Raw genomic sequence first — 21,199 nt, forward strand, 5'->3', positions numbered from 1 at the left:
CCTCCCTCAGGCTGCAATACACCCACAAAGAACAGGCAGCACAAGCAAGACCTAGGGATACAGAAAACCAAATTCACCAGCTCAAGAGGCAGAAAAGATCCTTTTTCACTGTGAGAAAAGGCGAGCTGCACAGTGAAAGCGTTGCTGCCATGCCAGCCTTGATGGGCTTTTCTACTTGCTGCTTCAGGAACCAGGAGTTCAGCCTCATTTTTCTGCTGCTGACTCTTTGGCTGAGAACTTACACTTTCAAATAACACCTCATTCATAGTATCAGAACAGAATACTACAACAGTCATCATGACTTTTCTCTTGCTTCTAACATTTTTAGTCAAAACAAACCCCCAGAAGCTTAGCACTGTAATGACAGATTATCTTATAGCACCTTTTTTGCTATCCCCAAGCTAAGCTCAAATGAGCTTTGATGTTCATATGGCCCTGGGCAATTCAGCTCAGAATATTCTAAGAAGGATGACAACTATGTTGGTAAAAACACTCATCCAAGTAAGTTAATTAACAGAAATAACTTACTCTTGTTGTAATCTGTGCTAAGGTGATTCTACTATTTCCATTCCCGAAAACTAATAATTTGAAAACTGCAAATATGTCTTTAACAGTTATAAATGGCCTCTTGAAGTCAGATTGCACAGACATACTCTGCTCTGCCACTTTGCTAAAGAAATGCAGTAAGCAACCACTGCCTTCACACAACTAGTAAAATTACTTTGCCTAATGAACTTGCAAGACAATCTAGGCAGCACGTCAACTGCTGCAAAAAGGTCTCGGTGTATTTTACAGAAACATAAACCCTCCATTTTATAAGCCTCCTCAGTCCCCTGCTCTCTCACCCACTTCAGTTTACTTCCATTGCGCATCATAAAGCGCATCATACCACCTGGGGGAAAAAAAAAAGCGCTATTTTCTACAAAACAAATCACTCCTCCACTTGTAAAAGCCAAACTAATTATTATCTTGAAGTAAACCTGAAAGCTTTCCTAGAGAAACTGTCGTAACTTGATCACTAGGAGATGCAGGAGACATTCACAGACGCAAGTCCCAGCACGCCTGCTGGATGATGTGTTTGCTGCTGCACTCTCTCAGTACTTTTACCTCAATATCATATAATTCGTGCACATTTTGATCACAGCGTGTTGGTGACTAACGTGTGTACCTAGTTCACTGCCTTAGCTATAGCACAGGATGATCGAGCTTGTTGCTCCCAGGTGGTGCCAGAGGATTTTACCTTTAAGGAGGTCTTACAAGGTTCCATTCACAATTTTAATACTTTTTTCCAGTCACAGACTTTTTCCAAGGAAAAAAGCAGGGAGAGCAGAAGAAACCTCACAGGCTGCGCTGCCAGTGACCTAGACGTTACTCAGATACACGACACTGCGGCACCTTCAAGAAATCATTCTGTGACTGACGAATGGCTGGGACTGCAAAATTACCTAAAGGACAATTTCAGTCTTCCTGCTCACCTGTGAAACAGGTCCTTCAGTTTTGCTGGACTGATTAATAACTAATTTAATAACTAATTACCAATGGCACTGATGACATTTTTCTTTCTATTTTGAAATGCTAGACCTATTCTTCCTTCATTTTTGTAAAGGACCTAGCTAGTGTAATCGGGTGATTTAGTTTTCCAAATTAGCTCAAGCTCACTAAAAAGCCACAAACTATCTGAAGTGCTTGGTCCACAGGGAACTTCTGTGCTTCAGTATGAGTTTAGAAGCCAAATTTCAATTTTGCTAATGTAAAACTCTTGGCCAACACACTTGTTTCTTAATGCTAGAACATTCATGAAAGTTGTGCTAAAAAAACCCAGAGGCTTCACATTAAGCAGAATGCAATATTTCAGAAGGTCTTATGACCCACACTCTGACCAAATGTAAAATTAATCTGACTTGGTCAGTTTTTAATCAGATTTTTTTTTTTCCTCTTCACCCTAGTTCAGTTTGATAATATAGGCAAAGCTGTGCATACAGTGCTTTCCTGAGATCATAGGATCTACAGTATGTGCTGCTCAAGTTCTGCAACTTGTATTCTGTAAGTTCTGTTTCTTGTTTTTGTTTTTTCCTTCAATGAGCATACCGTTTTTTGGAAGAGCAGAGAGCAGAACGTGACTAAAACAGTTAACATGAAAAGCTGTACTTACCACATGAAAAGTAGGAAGAATAATTTAATGGTAATACCAAAGATGGCCTTGCATGGGAACTCACAAATGAATAAAAATATGTCTGTTTCAGAAAATTAGTCAAGCTGTGCTGAGTCTGAAGTGCAACAATTCCTTTTGCAGACAAAAAGCTTACTACATTTTATGAATAAAAAAAATATTCCAACCAGCCCTATACTTAGACCAGCTAACAAACCTATTCAGTTTGCATGAGACAATTAATAAACAGCTATGAACAAAACTATTTACTTTTGACAGCTTTGCCGCTGCTGACATCATGTCATATCCCTGCTGCAACGTCTCCTTTTCAAGATTTGTGATGTAAGGATTTATACCTTCAAAGCAGGACTAGCAAATGCACACACAAACCTAGTTGCTTTTTATCATAGTAAGATTATTGTAGCTAGGATAAACACATTGAAACATATAGTGTAACTCATTGGTATAAAACTAAGCACACAACCTAGTTTCTCCACAAGTCTTACAAATTGCCTCTAATGCCTTTTAAGCTTTATCTGCTTGCAGCAGTGGACTCCTGAGAAATCTGTGACAGCCCTTGCCTTCCTGTGGCACAGATGATGGTTTAAATATGCTTTGCACCTCCTAAACGTTTGTTTGATTTTAGTGGGTTTTTATGATGTTTGAAAAAAATATTAAAAAAAAAAAAAAAAAAGACCTTTCGGGTAAGACCTTTCAGATATCTTAGATTTTGTGGTTTTCTGTGTTATTCTAAATACATTCAAAATATGGAGTATACTTGTTCAGCCATATCAAAATAGCAAAGCTTTGGCTGGGTATCTCCTACAACATGTAAAAATTCAAGTCTGATGCAAGAGCTCTACTGTCAAGGGATGGCAGTATTATACCAAAGTAGTAAAATGCTCATCAGACATGTCAAATGCCAAATTTTTTGTGTAAGGATCATTTATTAAGTTAAGTTGCTGCAAAGAACTGAGGTTTTCTTTCTGTGTCTCCCTGTAGATATAGGGGCTTTTGGTATCACCAGTTAAAATAAAACAATGCATTTGTAAAACCTGTAATAAATTAATTTAAAGCATTTACATGTTGATGTTTGGCAAAAGGGAATGGAAGCTTTTGCTTCTACATTGACATTGCAGGAAGCCACTGAAACTTGACTATCACAACCCAGCTCTTCCACACTTGGGTGCCTGTTAAAAAGACTACTTCTGTGGAACTACTAAAACATTTCAGCTGTTGACAGATGAGTTGTAATGAACATTGCTGCAGTAACACAAAGTCTTACAGGCCTCAGCCCTCAATAAGTTGGAGTTTACCACCCCGTGGTAATGTAACTTTTCTGTCACTACAAGGCAGTCTAATATTATAATCTTATATTCTACAGATACTAAAGTCACCTGAATTATAGTCATTCATCTCTGCTTTCATATTACATGTGATCTAACAATGTTTCCAGGCAGGCTGATCAGGACTTCACCCTATCATTCATCCTATTATATCTCCACCTCGCTCAACAATCTTGCAAATTCATTCCAGAATCCAAGTGTTGGGTTGATTTTTTTTTTGGTTTTGTTTTTAAAATGGCTGCTTCCACCGAGAGTACTTGCTTACTAAGGAAACAAAATGTTGGTCACCTTCTTCAGCAGCAGCTCGGGACTGAACTCACTGACGCACACGACATCCAGTGCCACTTCCCCATCCCAAACACTCTGCAGGGCTCAGATACAAGTGCAGCTATTATGCTCACCACGGTTAGAGCTAACATCTCTCTCACCTGAACAAATGCGGAACCAAATAAACCTTTTGGTTTTCAGAAGACAGATCCCCACATTACACACACCACACATGCAAATTAGGTGCACTCATATTTAAACAACTTCAATCAGCTTTCTTTGCTCTTTCACAGGTGTGGACAGGGTATCTCTTCCTTTGGAGCTTCTCTCACCTCAAGGCTGTCCACCAGATACTAGACTTACCTTTTTCTTCTTTTCAGATATGTATCTCGGGGAATTCTGTCTAATCCTCTGCACTCTGAAATTCCCAGATTCCCTATCTCACATATACAAACCCAAAAATAATTCTTAAGACAGCCAGCTTGAGCCCTGTGCCATAAGGAGGCTTCTGGAGGAGATGTGATACATCCAGATTACACTTCATGTGCTTTCCTATATTGACTAAAATATGCACTGTATAAGTAAACCTCAGGGCATGATCCCTATGACCCCGGGGCCTGATCGACAAAATCAAGTGCATCCATCTATAACTGTCTCTTTTAAAGACCTCCGGTGAAGGAAAGCTTCTCACCCCACCCAGAATAACCCATTCTCCTAAGCTTAACTAGTTTATTGTGAGGATATTTTCCTAATGCTTAATTTGCCATTTAAATGAAAAGCCTGTGTCTATCATCAACTTGGAGAAAAGACTGTTCCTATCCTATGTATAGCAACCTTTTCCATATTTGAAGACTTTTCACATATACTCCTTCAGCCTTACCATACCTTGGTAACACAGAAATACCATCACACTTCTCACAGGTTACACGGTTGATGCATCCCACAATAACGAGTGTCTTTTCTGTAGCAATGAATTAACAGTGCTCGGTTTACTGTACTCTGTACCATCCCTGCCCTAAGATGTTTTACGTAGTAATGCCCACTCCCTCCTCTGTTTGTGCAGCTGACTTCCTACCTAACTGTAGTTCCTCACATGCCTTATTTTTCCAAACCACTTCTCCTATTTTTCATGATCTTTTTAAACTCAAATCTTGTCTGCCTGCCTGCTGCAGCCCCATCAGCTTGGTATGCGTTACCTAGATAAAGCAAAAATTTATTTATTACCTCCAAATGAGGACCTACCTCCACATACCCCACAGAAAGCATAATTTCTTACTTTTTTTCCCCCATATCCCTTCTGTTAAAGCCAGTTTCAGTTTGGAGACTTGCCACATACAGTTAGGGATTTTTAAGGACACATTCCAATACCCTAATGAGCCTTAAAGCACCTCTGCTATTTAAAAAAATAATAAAAGCATTTGGTACAAACAGATTTCCTTCTGTTAAAATTCCTCCATTTCAAATCTAATTTTAAATAAACATTTGGAAGATTCAAATCTCAATAGTTTTCCAGTCACACGCCCATTGTATTTTAATGCAGCTCTACAAAATTAGTCACAGAAATGATCTGAAAGTATTTTTTGCTTGCTTGGAAGTAGAGTTGCCACCAGAGCTTTTGTGACAGTCTTCCTTTCTACTCCTTGAGGCTTTTGTTACATTTCCTGATCAGCGAAGGTCTGTGGTTTATAACAATTTAAATGTTTCTCTAAGACCCTCACTGGTAATTAAGGCATCTGGCTTTACAAAAGGAATGATAAAAAACATTACAAATACAAGTGGTTTAGGTGGTGGGGTTTCTTTGTTATTTTGTTTTGGTTTTTTAAAAAAACCAGTTCTAAACTATTTTAATCAGTATACATAATGTCGCTATAGAGATTTAACTAGCATTTCTTCAAGATGTTCTGCAACTTGTTGCTGGCTTGAAGGGACTGCAACCTTTTCAAACTTGTGCTGATACAACAAAGTTTTCATGTGTTCCACGCTAAGTTATTGGTATATACAGGCTTGCTACAAAAAGAAACCCATGATTTCTTATAAATCTAGATAAAATACAATCATGTAAACGTCTCCCACTTAAATGTTGGGCGAACATCATTGGATTTCATTATAAGTGAAAAGCATAGCTTTGTCATGTATTTGCAAACAGTATGTGGCATGCCAGTTTGGAAAAAATTTACGTTTAATTGCATCCAAAGAGTATACTAGAAGAGTGTTGGAGTGAGAGATAAGGAGCCTTTCCTTTTCATTCTACCATGGAATAGCCTGAAACAATTTTGCCATTCAACAACAAAAAGTAATCCTTAGCAAGTTTTTGCGTTATTGTTTCCAAACTCTTTACTGAAATCAAAACAGAGGGCCAAAATATGCTTGCCTTTCCCAAGAGAATATTCCCACTGAAATCAACAAGACTGACTACGCATATATGGACAGCAATGTTTGGCCCCAAATAAACATTCCCATAACTAGGGAAAACACTAATCACCAAAGTGCACTTTACACCATAGTAGCTACAGTTTCTTTATACATGCACAGTTTGTGTGACGCTTTGTACACAAAACTAGCCAATGGAATATAAATAAGCGTGACACTTTTTTTTTTAAATATGAACATTAATAATGAAGCACATTCACATTTTTGCCTTTCAAAGACCTTTTCGGGAAAAAAAACACAACAAAAACCCACCTTCCCCAAAGTAACCTGGAACATGTTGTTAAATATAGCACATATTATTCCAAGAATGGTATTAAGGTAGAAGAACTTTCACACACAAAACTGGTATTTGCTGTATAATTGGAGTGACTTATGAAAATTCCAAGAAAAGACAATCCTCTCACCAGGAGAGGAAGATTATGACAGTTGTAGTGTTAATTCAGTTTCTTCTGTAGGGGCTTGTCTTTATCTCCACCATTTTCAGGGCTGAAGTCAGTACAGATACCATTAGGAGCAGGAAGAGATGAAGTTTCCAAGCCACTCTCAGCTCCCATCTGATCAGCATAGAGATAGTCTTCTGCAAAGTGTGGGTGTAATTCAGCAAATCTGTAGAAATCATCTAAAAAAAAAATTAAAAACATTTGTTTTTACACAGAATCAGCTCTTCGAAACAGAAGGATGCTAAATTTGAATACTGAGACATATATAATCACATGATCACTCTGGGGAAAAAGAGCAGCAGTTAACATAATGCTATCCCCGTTGCTTGTTTTAGCTTCTCAGCAGAAGTTTACCACGTCCCTGGAGCCGAGATGCTGCAAAGAGTTATCTAAGCCCTCTTAAAAGACTTCAGACGAGAGCTTAGCTTGTATGGTGAAGGGGTAAACAGGCTCAGATGGGCATTAAAATGCATGAGGAGCACCACATGCCCTGACATAGCAGCTCACTGCTCACTGGGGAAAGGACAGTAGCCCTCCAGCTGAGCAGCAGCAATCATTTCTTAAATCTGGCAAGTCTTTTGCAAACATGCCCTTTATTGTTTTGTATTCATAATTCTCTTCAACCTAACAGCAGCTGTCACTGTTGCCTTCCTCTTTCAAGATTTCAGCATTTCAAAAGTCCTAACATTTTAGAGAATAACACTGTGAAAAGGTAATTAATTTTACACACTATGAAAAAAAATAGCTTCAGTGTTGGATACTAACAAGATAATAACAAGAGCAAGATTAGTTCTTGGGGGAGTGGGGACTCCTTAACATCAAGAAGTAACATTTTGTGTTAAAAAATCAGACACTGAAGCCTTGTCACAATTTGTCCATAGGACTGTTTATTCAGAGGTGATGTGAACACAAGCTACTGTACAGGATCCAAGTCATAAGAAGCTATTCTTTTAATGTAAACTGACACTGGAAAAAGCTGGATGTAAATATTATCACCACCTCCTACAGCTAGAGTGTATCCACACGGAGCACTCTAATTCACTGTGTTACCCCCGAAGAGCTCATGATCAGATGATGCTGAGAGTTCCCTGGAGTGCAGCAAGGATGACAGCTGGGCTGGTGTGGAAGAAAGGAACTATCGCAGCTTTCCCTCTCTTGTCACCCATCTCCATTTGCAATGGCTCGTTTTTCTCAACGTTGCAAAGGGCAAGGGAATGTCATGTGGCTCACAGGGGCACTGAAGTTGCAGGCCAGCCCTGCCTCTGAACCGTTGCAAAGGGATAGGCAAGGAAAACGCAATAAATGTAACTTCATCCTTTCGCAAACAAAAAAGTGGCTATCTTTATCCACAGTTTATATGGATCTAAAGTACTCTGGACCCTGTCATTTCAACAAAACCTGATGATGTTCAAGTCATGAAAACAAATGCTATCATCTGTGTTGAAAAACCTGTATATGCAACAGGCTGATTGCTCATGTAAATGCTAAAGTATTCAGGGGGAAAAATCTTAAGTATTTGAAAATGCACATAGCGAATTCTTTTCTTTTGAAAATATTTGAAGCAAGTTCAACTTTTCTATTTGTTTTATTAATCTCATAGCAAAGAATGTGATGCATCTGACCTTTTGCAAACAGGAAATGCAGAACGTTCTTTTATATTTAAAAAATTTAACAGTGGTAGTAGGTGCAATAATACATTAGAAACACTTGAGTGCAAATTGATTCATCAGAACCAGAAGTTAAGCACATTCAGTGAACCCACCCAACTACATTATTTTTTTGCAGTTAACACAGGAAGAGCAATCAGCTATCAGCCTTAACTAGGTCTAGCCTACAGCAGGAACGTGAAAGCATTCCCTTTTTTCACAGGGAAACTTTAAACTCCATCCCAAGGATCTATTCCTTTTTGTAATAACACATAACATGTGCATCACATTAATGACCATGAAAAAACTACCCTTGTATGGGAAAAGTCATTCTGATAGTTGGCCCAACTAAGGTAAGACAAGTATAAAAATTTCAACCAACAGTACCAAAGATGCTCTTACAATTAAATTAAGTAAAATCTTTTTTTGCAAGAAAAAGACTAGACTATTTAGTGTAGATGACATTCTAAGTAATTCTTTAAAAAGGTATTGTAATTTTTCAGAAAAGTCGTTCACATAAGTATAATAGTCTATATCCAGATCAGCATCCTGACAATGCTCCCAGGATCCAGCCTTCAGTATTTTACCAGTGCTGGACCCAAAAGAAAAACATCAGATTGCAGGGAGGACTCAACTGAACAGGATGATATTTCTGATAGATCTGAGCAAGTAGACATTTTGGGTCTTGCTGAAACAAGTCCTGTCTCATGCGTCTTATTCATCAGAACTGTGAAGCAAGGCGATGCAGGAAGAATGAGCTATTCGAGCATTGATTCTAATCTCAGGTGTTATCTTGTAGCTTAAGCTTAAAGCAACTGTGAAGCATTAGACTGGAGGAAAAGATCAGCTTAGTCATTTATTCATTTTGATTCCTGCTCCTACAAATAGGAAAGAGAGGAAAAGAAGGAAAACCTGGAGGGGAGTTCTTTGACACTGCTGTCTCTACGTTTGCGTTAAGTATGCATATGTAGCTACAAGAACTTCAAGAGGTTTTTCTCTTGCCTTTGCAATACCCTCCCCACTATTTGATGCTCCCGAGAGAAGCTGTACGTTCACAAATCTCCCTAGTTTTTTGTTCCCTCTCAGCTAGAAATTGCTTTAGTGTACAGGAACTTAGTAAAATACTCCTGTGGTTACTACAGGTAAGGATACTATCTTTTAAAGAAAAAATAATTCTTCCTTCTCTGAACATTCTTCCATACAAGTATTCACAATACTGCCAATCCACCCTTGCTTCTTGTTACCAGCCAGCAAGGCAGAGTCTTCAAAGCACTTTCACAACCATCATTTGTCTATCAAAAGCAAGTGCACAGCTTCCCAGAATTTGCCATATCCACCTACAGAACTTATTCAAATTCTCCAGAATGACTTGTAAAATTGAGAAAACTTACCTCGCCCTAGATTACAGTGAAGGGATGAGCTTCAAAATCAAGGTGCAGCTAAACAGTTAAGCTAACAGCACACTGCTTAAGAGAACTGAAACAATACATAGGTCTTTGGCAACTAGTGTAGTTTCAAAGGTGACAAAAATCCAGACCTCTTACAATTCAGATCCAATATTATCAATGTAATTATAAAATCTCAACTTTGCTATTGGTTATTCTCTTTACCTGTAACCTGAGCTTTTCCTTTGGGATGAGATCTCTGGCTTTAAGGACTCTGCTACATGGGCAGCAATTTAGGCTTGATAATTTGGATATTTTATTCTTTTGTTCTTACAGTTAAGACTGAAGACTTAATATTCCTGCTTCCCATTCTAACACCCTAGAAGAAAGGAGCTGGTGACCAGATCCCTCAGCTGCGTGTATCCAAAGTTCTACCAAAGTTTTGATTTCTCAGAACTTGTCTGGAGAGTGCCTTCAGAAAAGGTGGTTTGCAAATTTTCCATCTTTCCTTTCAGTATTTAAATGCAACAAATTGAGTACATGGAAAATTGCACGTATTCTCAGGAAAGCCAAGAGATTGAATAGTTAGAGCAAGAACTTTCAAGATAGAAATCAAAAGTTTATTTTCATCATCTAATTCTCTACCACAATAAATTGGACATACACTCTTAGTATTAAAGCTTTCAAATACATTAAAATCTTGGTGCAATATTTATATTATAAAACAAGCACTTCTCTCAGAAAAAGGTCCAAGCAAAGTTTCAAATAAGTAATGTAAACACTATCTGACTTTGTGTAGCCTCACAAAAGACTACTCCTGACTGCAGGAAATAAAATAGTGAAAATGAGAGCCAAGCACTTCAGTGGGTACTGCTGTGCCTTGGCGGTCCGTATTTTCTTGTGATGGGAACACACCATGACCACTCAGGGGTGAAGTGCAGATTTAAATCCAGCTAAGTACTGTTAAAGATAGGTATTATAAAATGAATTCTTTGGTAATTCACATGAACTGGTCTGACTTCACTTGTACATTATTTCAAATTTAGCTATTCTCAAACAACAAAGTGTGACAAAATTAGAGTTCTGCTAGGCTTAACAGCTTAGATTCTGTGCTGGTATTTTTGAAGCTGGTGACGGGAGGAGGCGGAGGGAGGGGGAAGAAGAGTTGAGTCACCACTCAAAGGAGTTGGGAGACAACAGGGAGCAACAGAGACAGGCAGGAAAAATGCGGTAGCATAGGATGGACATGGAACTGCTGGGAATGTGATAGATGAGAGGTACGGAAAGGGGTAGCAGAGCAGGAATCAAGGAAGCAAGATAGCAGTCAGGAAAAAAGCAGGGCAGTGGCAATGATTATCATCCCAATAACTCTAAAATAATTCTGTAGTTGAAGCTTTACATACCTGTTGGATGGGAATTATTAGCATAGAAATTGTGATTTACTGACACTGACATCTTAATATTTAAGATTTTTAAAAATTAAATACATACGGACTACCCTGAAGGAAAACCACTAAAACAGGGCATGTCATAAGTACTTGTACTGGAGATACATGATATGTTGCCTATCAACAATTCATGTTTAAATGATACAACTCAATTTAGAACCTTACTGCATAAAAGAAGAACCTGAAGTAACACACAAGTACTTTGATTCCCAATATAATCTATTCAACCAGATCTCACAGTTTTTCAGCTGCAAGTTCCTTGTCTCCATATCACCTGCATCACAGAATATGTATTGAGCAGTCTAGTTAATATTCCCCCCCCGCCCCCTTGTGATTTACTTTCAAACAGGCTGAGAAATTAATATGGGAGTAGAAAGTCTTATGTCCCCCTATATTTTGGGAAGGCAGATATAGCAGGGAACAGATACAAGAGACAAAACAACAGGGCAGAACTAAGATAGCTTTCTTAAAAATAAATATTCTCACACATGGAAGTCACAGAACAGAATATGCTGAAAGAGCTAATCCATGTAGTAACTGACTTAATGTGGAAGGAAAAACTGAAAACATGTAAAGATGACATTTGGTATTAGAGGTGAAACTCAAAATAATATTTTTAAACATAATATTTACTTTGTCTGCAGAAGTTTTTTCATTATTAAAGTCAGCAAGTCAAATAAAAAAAAGGTTAAGTTTAATAAAAATGTAACTGGTTTGTATATCAATACAAGCTCAGATAACTACAGATCCACTTAAAATACTTACCGTATGTAATCTTTCCTTTTTCTTCATCATCTACAGCTCTAAAGAGATGCGTGACATTAATCTGTGACACACCCATGGCAGTCTTCAGGATATGAGCTAAATCCTCTTCTGTTATGGTTCCATTTTCTGACTGGTACAGCTAAGAAACAAGACAGCAAGATACATCATTGCAAAGATGAATGCTAACTCCTGCAAACAGCACCATATCAAGAAGGTATGCAAAATTAAATCTGGCATTGGAAATTCTGCTCACTCAGACTGAGGGGATATGCTAAGAATTTCTAATTAATCTGGGTAAAAGACAGCATTGATTTTTACTTCACCTGTGTATGCTTAGAAAGTAAAGCTTGTTATATATAAAAAACGACCAACCCTCTAGATGCCTAACCACTGGAACTTCAGTGATATTCAGAGACAAGATTGTTTAACACTAACATCTTTTGCACAGATGTAACTGAGAATCATTTTGAGTCCATTGAGCTACATATCCAAACTCCAAGAGTCTGTGGAATCAGGAAATATATTTAGGTCACCCTAAAACAGATACTGTTTCCACTTGATCAGATGTAAAAATCCAGTTTGCTTTGACCAAAATCCTATTGATTCAACAGCCAGTTTGCATGAAATACCCAAGTCTAAATGGCATTGTATTAATCAGGAGAATTCTACCCCACACAGTTACGGGCCTATGATTTTCCACAAATATTATTCTAGAACATAATAAACTGCATATTAAGTCCTGAAGCAAAGAGTTTCCTCAGAGAGTTAGCTTCACCACTGACAAGAGACTGATAACTAAATATAACTGTTCATAGTCTCATTCTATCTTTGTATATACACACAGTGTTTTCCCCTGAAAAAAAGGGCCTGAATATTTCAACACAACTCTAACAAATACAGCTTCATTAAACTTTCTGAAATAACTCAATTTGCCCATGCAATGGAAGTTAAGACAGAAGAGTTTTGAAACATCCTTGTCTCATTTTCAAGCATGACAACATTGCATGCCATTAGGGAAACTTCCTTTTAGTTTCTCTACATCACTGAGGTGGGAGCTGATAAGATAGAACAAAACAGGCATAAGGATGCATTTTTCACACAAGCAGAGGCTGCTGTCATGAGACACTTCAATGATAAAAAAAAGCCAGTGGAATAAAATAAATTTAAAAAAAAAAATTGTAGTTCTGTGGAAGACAACATTCATGCTTCCATCAGGCATCTTGCCTTCTCTTCCCTAGCACCTAACCTGCACACTGGTTCCTAAAGAATAGGTGCAATGTCACAACACTTGTTTAGTAACACAAGTGATACTTGATTGCAAGGCTCACAAGCATCATAGTGGCAAGACACAAAACACCCTTTCCCTATGCGATTATACAGCTCAAATGGAGTAAGGGCAGAGACCTTTCTGCATTTCCCTCAGGGGTAATTAATAGCAGCTCTTGGAGGCAGATTTTCCCCAGTATTTGTATAAAGTAAGCTTTTTTTTTTCCTTCCTCCTTTATTAAATTTGTCTGATACTGGCCAAAGGGTAAGAGAATAACAGATGTGAACACTAAACATTCACAGGAGCTTAATTTCTTTTGCAAAACATAGTTAAGAGAATAAATAACACAGGTATGCTGAAGAACCTGAACACAACTCTCAGAAAATGAGGCTTGCCATGTAGTACCACACAACTGAGTGTTCCTAACTCCATGCACTCACTAGTGAAGACAGTATCAAGAGTTAGCGTTACTGAAACTGAGAAGTGCTAATGAACGCTGAGTTCAAGGCAAAGGGAAAAAGGCGATGCAGGATGCAGCAGAGTTTACATGTTGAAATAGCAATACTGAAGAAATTAAAACATAATATATCAAGGCATCAAACCAACCCATTGGGATGGCACAGTAAGTATTGCTGCGGTCACTTTCCCAAAGAGCCTACATCTATGCTGATGCTGCAACAAACCACCGAGGCTACAACAAGGTCAGAAGCACTTCTGAAAAGCATAAAGTCTGCGCAGAGACTGCAAGACCAACACAAAAGCATGCTAAGACTAAGAGGGAATTTTATCAAGAAGATAAAAGAAGGTAAAAAAAGAAAAGTAATCTTTATTAACACGTAGGAAAAGTTTTAAAGTATTTTATTAAATTGAAAAATAAGATTTGATTGAAACATTAAAAAAGTGGTAAGCACAACTCAGTAGCCTTTAGTTTAGAGGAATCAATACGAAAGGCTTCAGGTTTGAGACTCCATGTGCTGAAAAGGAACTCTTACAGAGTTCCTCTGAGAACAATGTCAAACTGCAAACTTCCATAATTTTACACAACTCGGTTACAGTGCATTCCCTTCGAACATGACCTCTTAATCTAACTTTTCATTAATACTAGTTTAAAAGGTAATTAAGTATTAAAAGGGCATGTGAAACAAGCTTCTGTTAAGTTTAATGGCAATATTAATAATTTCTAAAAAAAGTAAACTACATAGAAAAAGAAAATGCTGCTTACCTGAAATGCCAACTGTATGGTTTCCAGAGTTTTGGATGGTTTACAGACAACTGACAGGGCAATGACAAATTCCCGAAAGTCAATTATGCCATCTTCATTCTGTGAAGGAAAACCTCATATCAAAATACTGCAGTTTGTCTGAGAACGTTCATAAATAACTAACAGTTGCTAAAAATGCAAAATATTCAGAAAGATCACTACATAGCTCTGCATGCCCTTTTTGGAGTCTCAGTCTGAAGTCATAATTCAAATATTCTTGGGAGACAGTGCTACTACTGTCACCCTTCACTTTCATATTTAAGATTTTTGCATTAAATCACCTGAATGACCATGTTGAAATCAAAATCGGAGAACCAGAAGGCAAGGTAGCCTAATTTAAGTCCTGAATACACAATATCTGCTCTTTGGTCTAAGAGAGCACGCTGCAGATATAGCCACCTCCTAGTCCAAACAGCACTTCATTCTGACAAAGATCACAGTCATTTCCCCATCCTGACTGCTTGCCAGAGGAATGAAAACTGGCTCATTTGCCAAGTTCCTAGGTCCTTCAGGTTTCAGGCACCCTGGAAAAACAAGTGATTTATTTACAAGGTTAGTGAAAAATAAGCTAGTAGGCCTTGCATTCAGTTGGAACAAGCAGCAGCAGAGGTTCAGCCTGAACCCATCTTTCCTCCTCTTCATGTTTTGCACCTAGAAAGAAAATCAGTTTTGTCCAAGTGATACAGCTTTTAACTTTTACCTGAATGAATGCTTTATTTAGTTGATGACAGGTACTCTTACCTTGCTGAACGGGAAATGCAGCAGGCAAATACTGTGAAGTGCGCAAAAATACTTAGCACTGACCCAAACTAGACCTCAGTGAATTCAGCTGGAACAGAGTCAGGCTAAAATGGAGTGTACCAAAAGTAGTACAATTTTTAAACAGGATGTTGTTTCTTACCTCATCAAAAAGTGCAAACATACTTTCTAACGTGTGAGAAACTGGAAATTCCAGGTATGTTGAAAATTCTTTAAGATCAATATTTTCTTTTTTCATTTTCATGGCACTTGCAGCATATTTATCAAGATCATCTTCAAGTGTTTCTGGCTTCAGCCTAGAAAGCATATTGGTTTTGCACATTTTAAAAATAAACAGTTTTAACAATATAAATTTCAATACACCAAATGAAGCAATGGATGCAACTTTATTATAGAAGAATGTATTCCTGTAATTAAGGTTCCTGTTAGTTCTTGAACTGTATTAGAAATTACTGCAGGGGCTTAGGCCCTGGTTGTAAACTTGTGTCCTTTATTCTACCTTGATTCTAAGCCACACATGTAAGCAGTTCAACTCGAACAAGAAACACAGTCTAGAACTAGAATACCAGGCATGGGGAACTAGGTGGGATTTAGGTCATCTGAATATGGCTGTATGGCAGGACAGTACCATAAACCAATTATGTTTCCAAATTTACCAATGTCACTGAACAGGAAAGACCTGATGCATCTTGCCTAAAAGAAATCAGGGATTACATAATAGCGATTATACTGCTAATCCTGTTTGTCAGTCCTCATTTTTCACGTTCAGTCTGGAGTTGGACACCATTACGAGGTGACACAAATGAAGTTATAGCTACAAAAAATCTCTCAGTACTTCTGATTGCAAAACCAGATTTTGACTGATGAATGAATGGCTTTATATTTATGCTGACATCTACTGCATGGTTGTCGGTTGTGGTTTTTTGCTAAATCAAGCTTCCTGGTTTTGCGTTGCAAAAAAAAAAAAAAAGAATCTTACTATGAATGTAATCGATGGTGCTGCAGGTATGTGGGGAAAAGTAAATTCCTTTCCCAATAAAACATCAACCAAATCTTGATTAGGTTTCTTCTGAACTGATTTAGTGTAAGGTGGGCATCCAAACTTTCCAATTTGAAGGTTAAAGAAGCCTTCTACAATATTCTTTTGCCATTGTCTGTTTTGCTGTTTGCTGCTGCAGTTATGTACAGGGCTCACAAGCTCACACCAGAATTGTTCCCAAACCACAGCTGGGACTGCTCAGCAGCTTCCTCTTAGTGACAAGAAAGAATAAGATACTTTATATAAGCATTCTTGGGAGCTTCTGAGGTAAAATAAGAGCATTGCTCACAGGAAGACTGTCTGGTATGTCAGCTCTAGACTTTGATTGCTTGCTGAAATGACCTTTCCTAAAATTCACTGCTTTTAAGTAAAAAAACAACTACTATGCTGTGCCACTAACTAAACTGACTTACCCACAATGTACAAACTGAACAACACCAAGTCCTGTATTTCTGAATTACACGATGTGAACATGTAAGGATTCTTCCAGAGACCCATGGTCCCTACAGAACATTCATACATTCTCCGTCCTGGCATTAAAGCACCTACCTAAAGTTTTGGTGTTAGTATAAAAAGAACAGCGAAGCACCCCTCTGCAAACATTTATTTTCCATGATCAAGTAGAAAAGTAGCAGGAACAATGACTAAGGAATCCATGGATGATTTGAGATGCGCAGGGAACTCAGCTTCTCACAGGCAGCATTACATATAAGAAGTGTCTGCCGATAATATATCCCCACTGTAGTGGCTGAAATGGACTTTAACTGTAGGATGAGGACAGCTGGCAGCTGAATCCTCGCTTAAGATAAGCCACCACTGACACAGAATACACAGTCTAACATCTGTCTCTTAACCAGAGAGATTTGATTTGCAATTGACTCAAAATTCACCTTCTAGAACTGAGGCAATAGTCGTTTGGTGAGTAGTATTTGAGATTTGTGAGATCTCCACCAGTCAAATCCTACAGCCTATAAAGCATGAAGGCAAAACTTTGTACAGCAAGCGGAGTGTTGCGTGGCTTAGCATAGATCTTACAGATGTCTTGTGCTTTGGGTTTTGTAAATATAGAAAGAGACGTGGAGCCAATCTCAAAATGTGGGTTGGTGATTGCTTCTGCTTGAACATGACTGCATTCTACTTCTGGTAACCCAAGGTAGGCTTACGTCCCTCTAGCCCTTTCAGAATCGGAAAGTAATTCATGTGTGGATGGACCATGATCTGCTATGCTGAAGTCCTCTCAAGCCAAGTGTTGCAAATCCCACAGCAGGTTCTCAACCAACATGAAACAGTTTGAATGCCTCCAATACTTTAAAATTGTTACTTTTATACCAGTGGGGACTATAAAAGCTAGAAAGCCAACAGTGGATGCCTTGGCTCATGAAATCATGCTTGTTTGCCTAATGGCTTTCATGCAGAATCTAGGCTTTATGACAAATAACATTATTTGCTGTCATGGTGTTTTGCTTTATTTTTTAGGCCACTGCACACTAAAGAGATCAAGAAGTCATTCCCAAGGCCCTGAAGATGGAAAAGACATTTTTCAATGTTCAGTTTTTCTGAACATTAAATCTTTCAAAGCAGACTTCACAAGGAAAACCAGATCCCTGAAGGTAGGATATTTTCAGCATAATTACCACTATTTTTAGCAAGTGAGATATCTTGCCTCCTTAAAGCTAGTTTTAGATGCATTTGACTCTCTGAAAACAAGCTCCTTGCCTGCATGCTGGGAACCTGCCAAAAACCTTGGTGTCTCACAGAGCTGGAAGCTGCATAGCAACAGCTGGATCTTGTAGCTGGCTACTGTAAACTGCAAGCTCAGAGAAATGTGCCCTAAGCCAGAGAAGCACAACAAACTCAGTTTTATGACTGCTGATGTACTTCTGTGCAACATCTTGTCGTAGCAGAGAAAGAATACTAAACAGCTGCAAAATTGACCCTTCGAATACTCTGGCACATCCCTCCTTGATCCACAAGGCAGGGGCTACCATGGTTGGTATTTGGCATGTTAAGCCTGATTCACGATCACCTCCTATAATGGGCATTATTTGCCTTCATCATGAATGCAGATGAACAACATCCTCCAGAGATTTATTTTTTTCTTGTTATAGATGATTTCTGAATGCATTGAAGTCATGGCACTGGTAATTGTCTGTCAGGGGTAATTACTTTGGAGATGTAAAGCTCTTCCTACAGTCTACCTGCAGACTACCATTTCAAGCACACCTGAACAACAGAAGTTTGCATTGTAGCCTGGGAAGTAAAGGCTGCTAAGCAGGAATAGATGGACACAAAGCCTATGAGGTAATTACATATCTTATAAGCCTATAGGGGCATTGCCTAGTAGGATCCTCATGGCCATCTGGATGAGACAATAGTGCAGAGTAGTGGTCAGAATGGAACTGCTGGTTCAATTCAAGTCATTCTTACCAAAACGCTATGGCTTTTAAGAGATGGCAGAATTTATTCAATGCAAGTTGGTTTACTAACATTGAATTTCACCAGGGTCAGGGAGTGTGTAAGGAGGCAAACCCTGCAGACTTGCTAAGGTTGTAGAACATTCTTCCAGGGCAGACATCACCAGTACCTGTCACATGGGTAAGAGACATCAATAATACTCGGGTTCAGGAAAGCAAAGGAGATAGTTAAAGACCCCTCAAAAAGTTCAAAATAAATTGCTGACTAATTACTAAGAGTAATCCTCCTGAGAAAGCTAAGAAATCTAGAAGGCAAGAAGAAATCTGACCTGAAAGAGATGATTTGATGCAAACCATACCTTCTAAAAGAAGTGGATGTAACCAGCAAAGCCAGTGAAAGCCAGTGAACCTCATAGTCTATGTACTAACTAAACACATACACCGGACCAAGAACATACCCAAAGGGTCTTGTGCCACACATATACCAATAATAAAACACATATTCACCATGATACCATATCACGTTCTTGCTGTGTTTTCTGTACTTATTGCTTTTTGACACACTAATTGGAAGCCAACTACCATACCGGAAGAGAAAATGTGCCATCTTGTACAAGTACCAGTGCTGCCTAGCCTCTGAAAATAAATAATTAGAAAAATAGATGAAATCTTAATTTTTAAAGAATATTTGCCCCAAAGATTTCAAATTAATAACAAAAATCAGAAAGCAGAAAACAGTAACCAAGACAGAAGGATATGAAACACATCCACCCTTGCTAGATGTTCCGAAATATAACTGTGATTTTAAAAATACAGGATTTGGGAATAAAGAACCAGGAAGCAATTACGTAAATAATGCAGTAGTAGAGTACCAAATGTTAACAAATTGAAGCATAGACAGAAAGCAAGAGACAAGAGATCAGTTAAAAAAAACCAAACAACAAATCACAGGATAAGCAAACAGATGATCCTTAATCAGGCTAGAAGTTTGATGAGGTTATCAATACTTTTCCATTTTTCCTTCTTCTCAAAAAGATGCAAAAAGCTCAGGCCACTAAAATTATTCAAACAACATTTTAGGTTACATCAGGACCTGACTTTATTAGCCTCACCTAACAGCAGCAGAACAGTCACTAAAAATTTCTACTTTGGATTGCAGTATGCACTACATTTGGCTTTTTAGTTTTGTTTTGTTTTTTTTTTAAAGAGAGGAGAGATATCTCTGATTTTTAGAAGATAAAACAATTAAAACTGAGAATAATCACAACTAAAAAAAATAGAAAATCATTTGACTGAAAACTGGGAATTCTCTAAGCAGCTACTCATGGCCTAAAAACCACAGTTCTATGAGAAATGGGAACAACAACTAAAGCTCACAGGCCCTTCTATTTCATGGGCAAAGTGAATTAAAATGAACAGAAGTTTGAGCCCATAGGAACAAATCAATTCAAATTAGAACTTAAGGATCTCCTTGCAGGCAACTACCCTAAAGCAGCTCATAAAAAGTATCTCATACAAAGATGGAGATGAGATTTAATTATTCTACATTAGCACTTTCTGAAGGAAAAGATAACTAAAGAGGTCTCTAATAAGGCACAAAATCCAAACAAGTTTCAGTGTCAACAACCTGGTAATAGATCCAGTCAAAGTACAAACAGAGAATCACTCTAAACAGCGAGGTAATTAATTGTGGAATAAATCACCAAATGAAGTAGAGGATTTACAATGTGTGAAAGCTACAATAAAGACTGCATATAGCTCAGTAATCAGCTCATTGGTTAGATGTAGATTATCGGCTCAGCAGCAGCATAATTGCTTGAAGACTAATGAATGCACAATTTGAGAATCTGAGACAATGATCATTATCTTGTTGATACAGCAGTGACTTTACCACAGAGCTCAGTACGAGGCAGCAGAGTTTCAGCCAGCTGTGACCTGGCAGCTGTACAGCTGTGTCAACAGAGCCCAAGCTCTTCATTAGAGGAAGCATGAGAACTCGCTGCTGTGGCTGCCTGGCTTCTGGATTGGATCTCATCCAGCTGAGCAAAGACTAAGCAAATTTTACAGACCATGTTCATGAAGCCTGTAAATACATAAAGTGATCAGAAATAAGTCTCTAGCATGGCAAACTGAGGTATAACTTGATTTCAAAGAATCTATACCAAAACCAAGTTTGGATTTGCCTTACTATAAAAGAAATCTTACATTTAAAACTGGATGTTACCTCCCTGGGCAACCTGTTGCAGTCTCACTGCCCTCAGGGTAAAGAACTTCCCTATATCTAGTCTAAACCTACGCTCCTCCAGCTTCCACCCATTAGCCCTCATCCTATCACTACAGACACTTGTAAAAAGTCCTTCCCCATCCTTCTTGTAGGGCCCCGTCAGGTACTGGCAGGCCACTATAAGATCTGCCCGGAGCCTCCTCTTTTCCAGGCTGAACAAGCCTGACTCTCTCAGCCTGGCCTCGTAGGAGAGGTGTTCCAGCCCTCTGACCATCTTGGCAGCCCTCCTCTGGACTCCTCCCAACATCTCAATGTCCTTCTTGTTTTGGTGACTCCAGAGCTGGACACAGCATTCCAGG

The 21,199-nt window shown here is 38.4% G+C and overlaps 1 protein-coding gene across 1 annotated transcript in view; it reads right to left on the bottom strand.

The window, feature by feature from the left end:
• Positions 1-6,596: 6,596 nt before the first annotated feature.
• Positions 6,597-21,199, bottom strand: part of LPCAT1 (lysophosphatidylcholine acyltransferase 1) — a 54,804-nt gene continuing 40,201 nt past the window's right edge. The window contains exons 10-13 of the mRNA XM_009864616.1: positions 15,306-15,459; positions 14,366-14,464; positions 11,877-12,015; positions 6,597-6,811 (exon numbers count right to left, since the gene is read on the bottom strand). Coding sequence (XP_009862918.1) covers positions 6,627-6,811; positions 11,877-12,015; positions 14,366-14,464; positions 15,306-15,459 — 577 coding nt within the window. The 3' untranslated portion in view covers positions 6,597-6,626. The remainder of the gene's footprint in view (positions 6,812-11,876; positions 12,016-14,365; positions 14,465-15,305; positions 15,460-21,199) is intronic.

The sequence above is a fragment of the Apaloderma vittatum genome, unplaced genomic scaffold, assembly GCF_000703405.1.
Source record: "Apaloderma vittatum isolate BGI_N311 unplaced genomic scaffold, ASM70340v1 scaffold20952, whole genome shotgun sequence".
Taxonomy (NCBI): Eukaryota; Metazoa; Chordata; class Aves; order Trogoniformes; family Trogonidae; genus Apaloderma; species Apaloderma vittatum.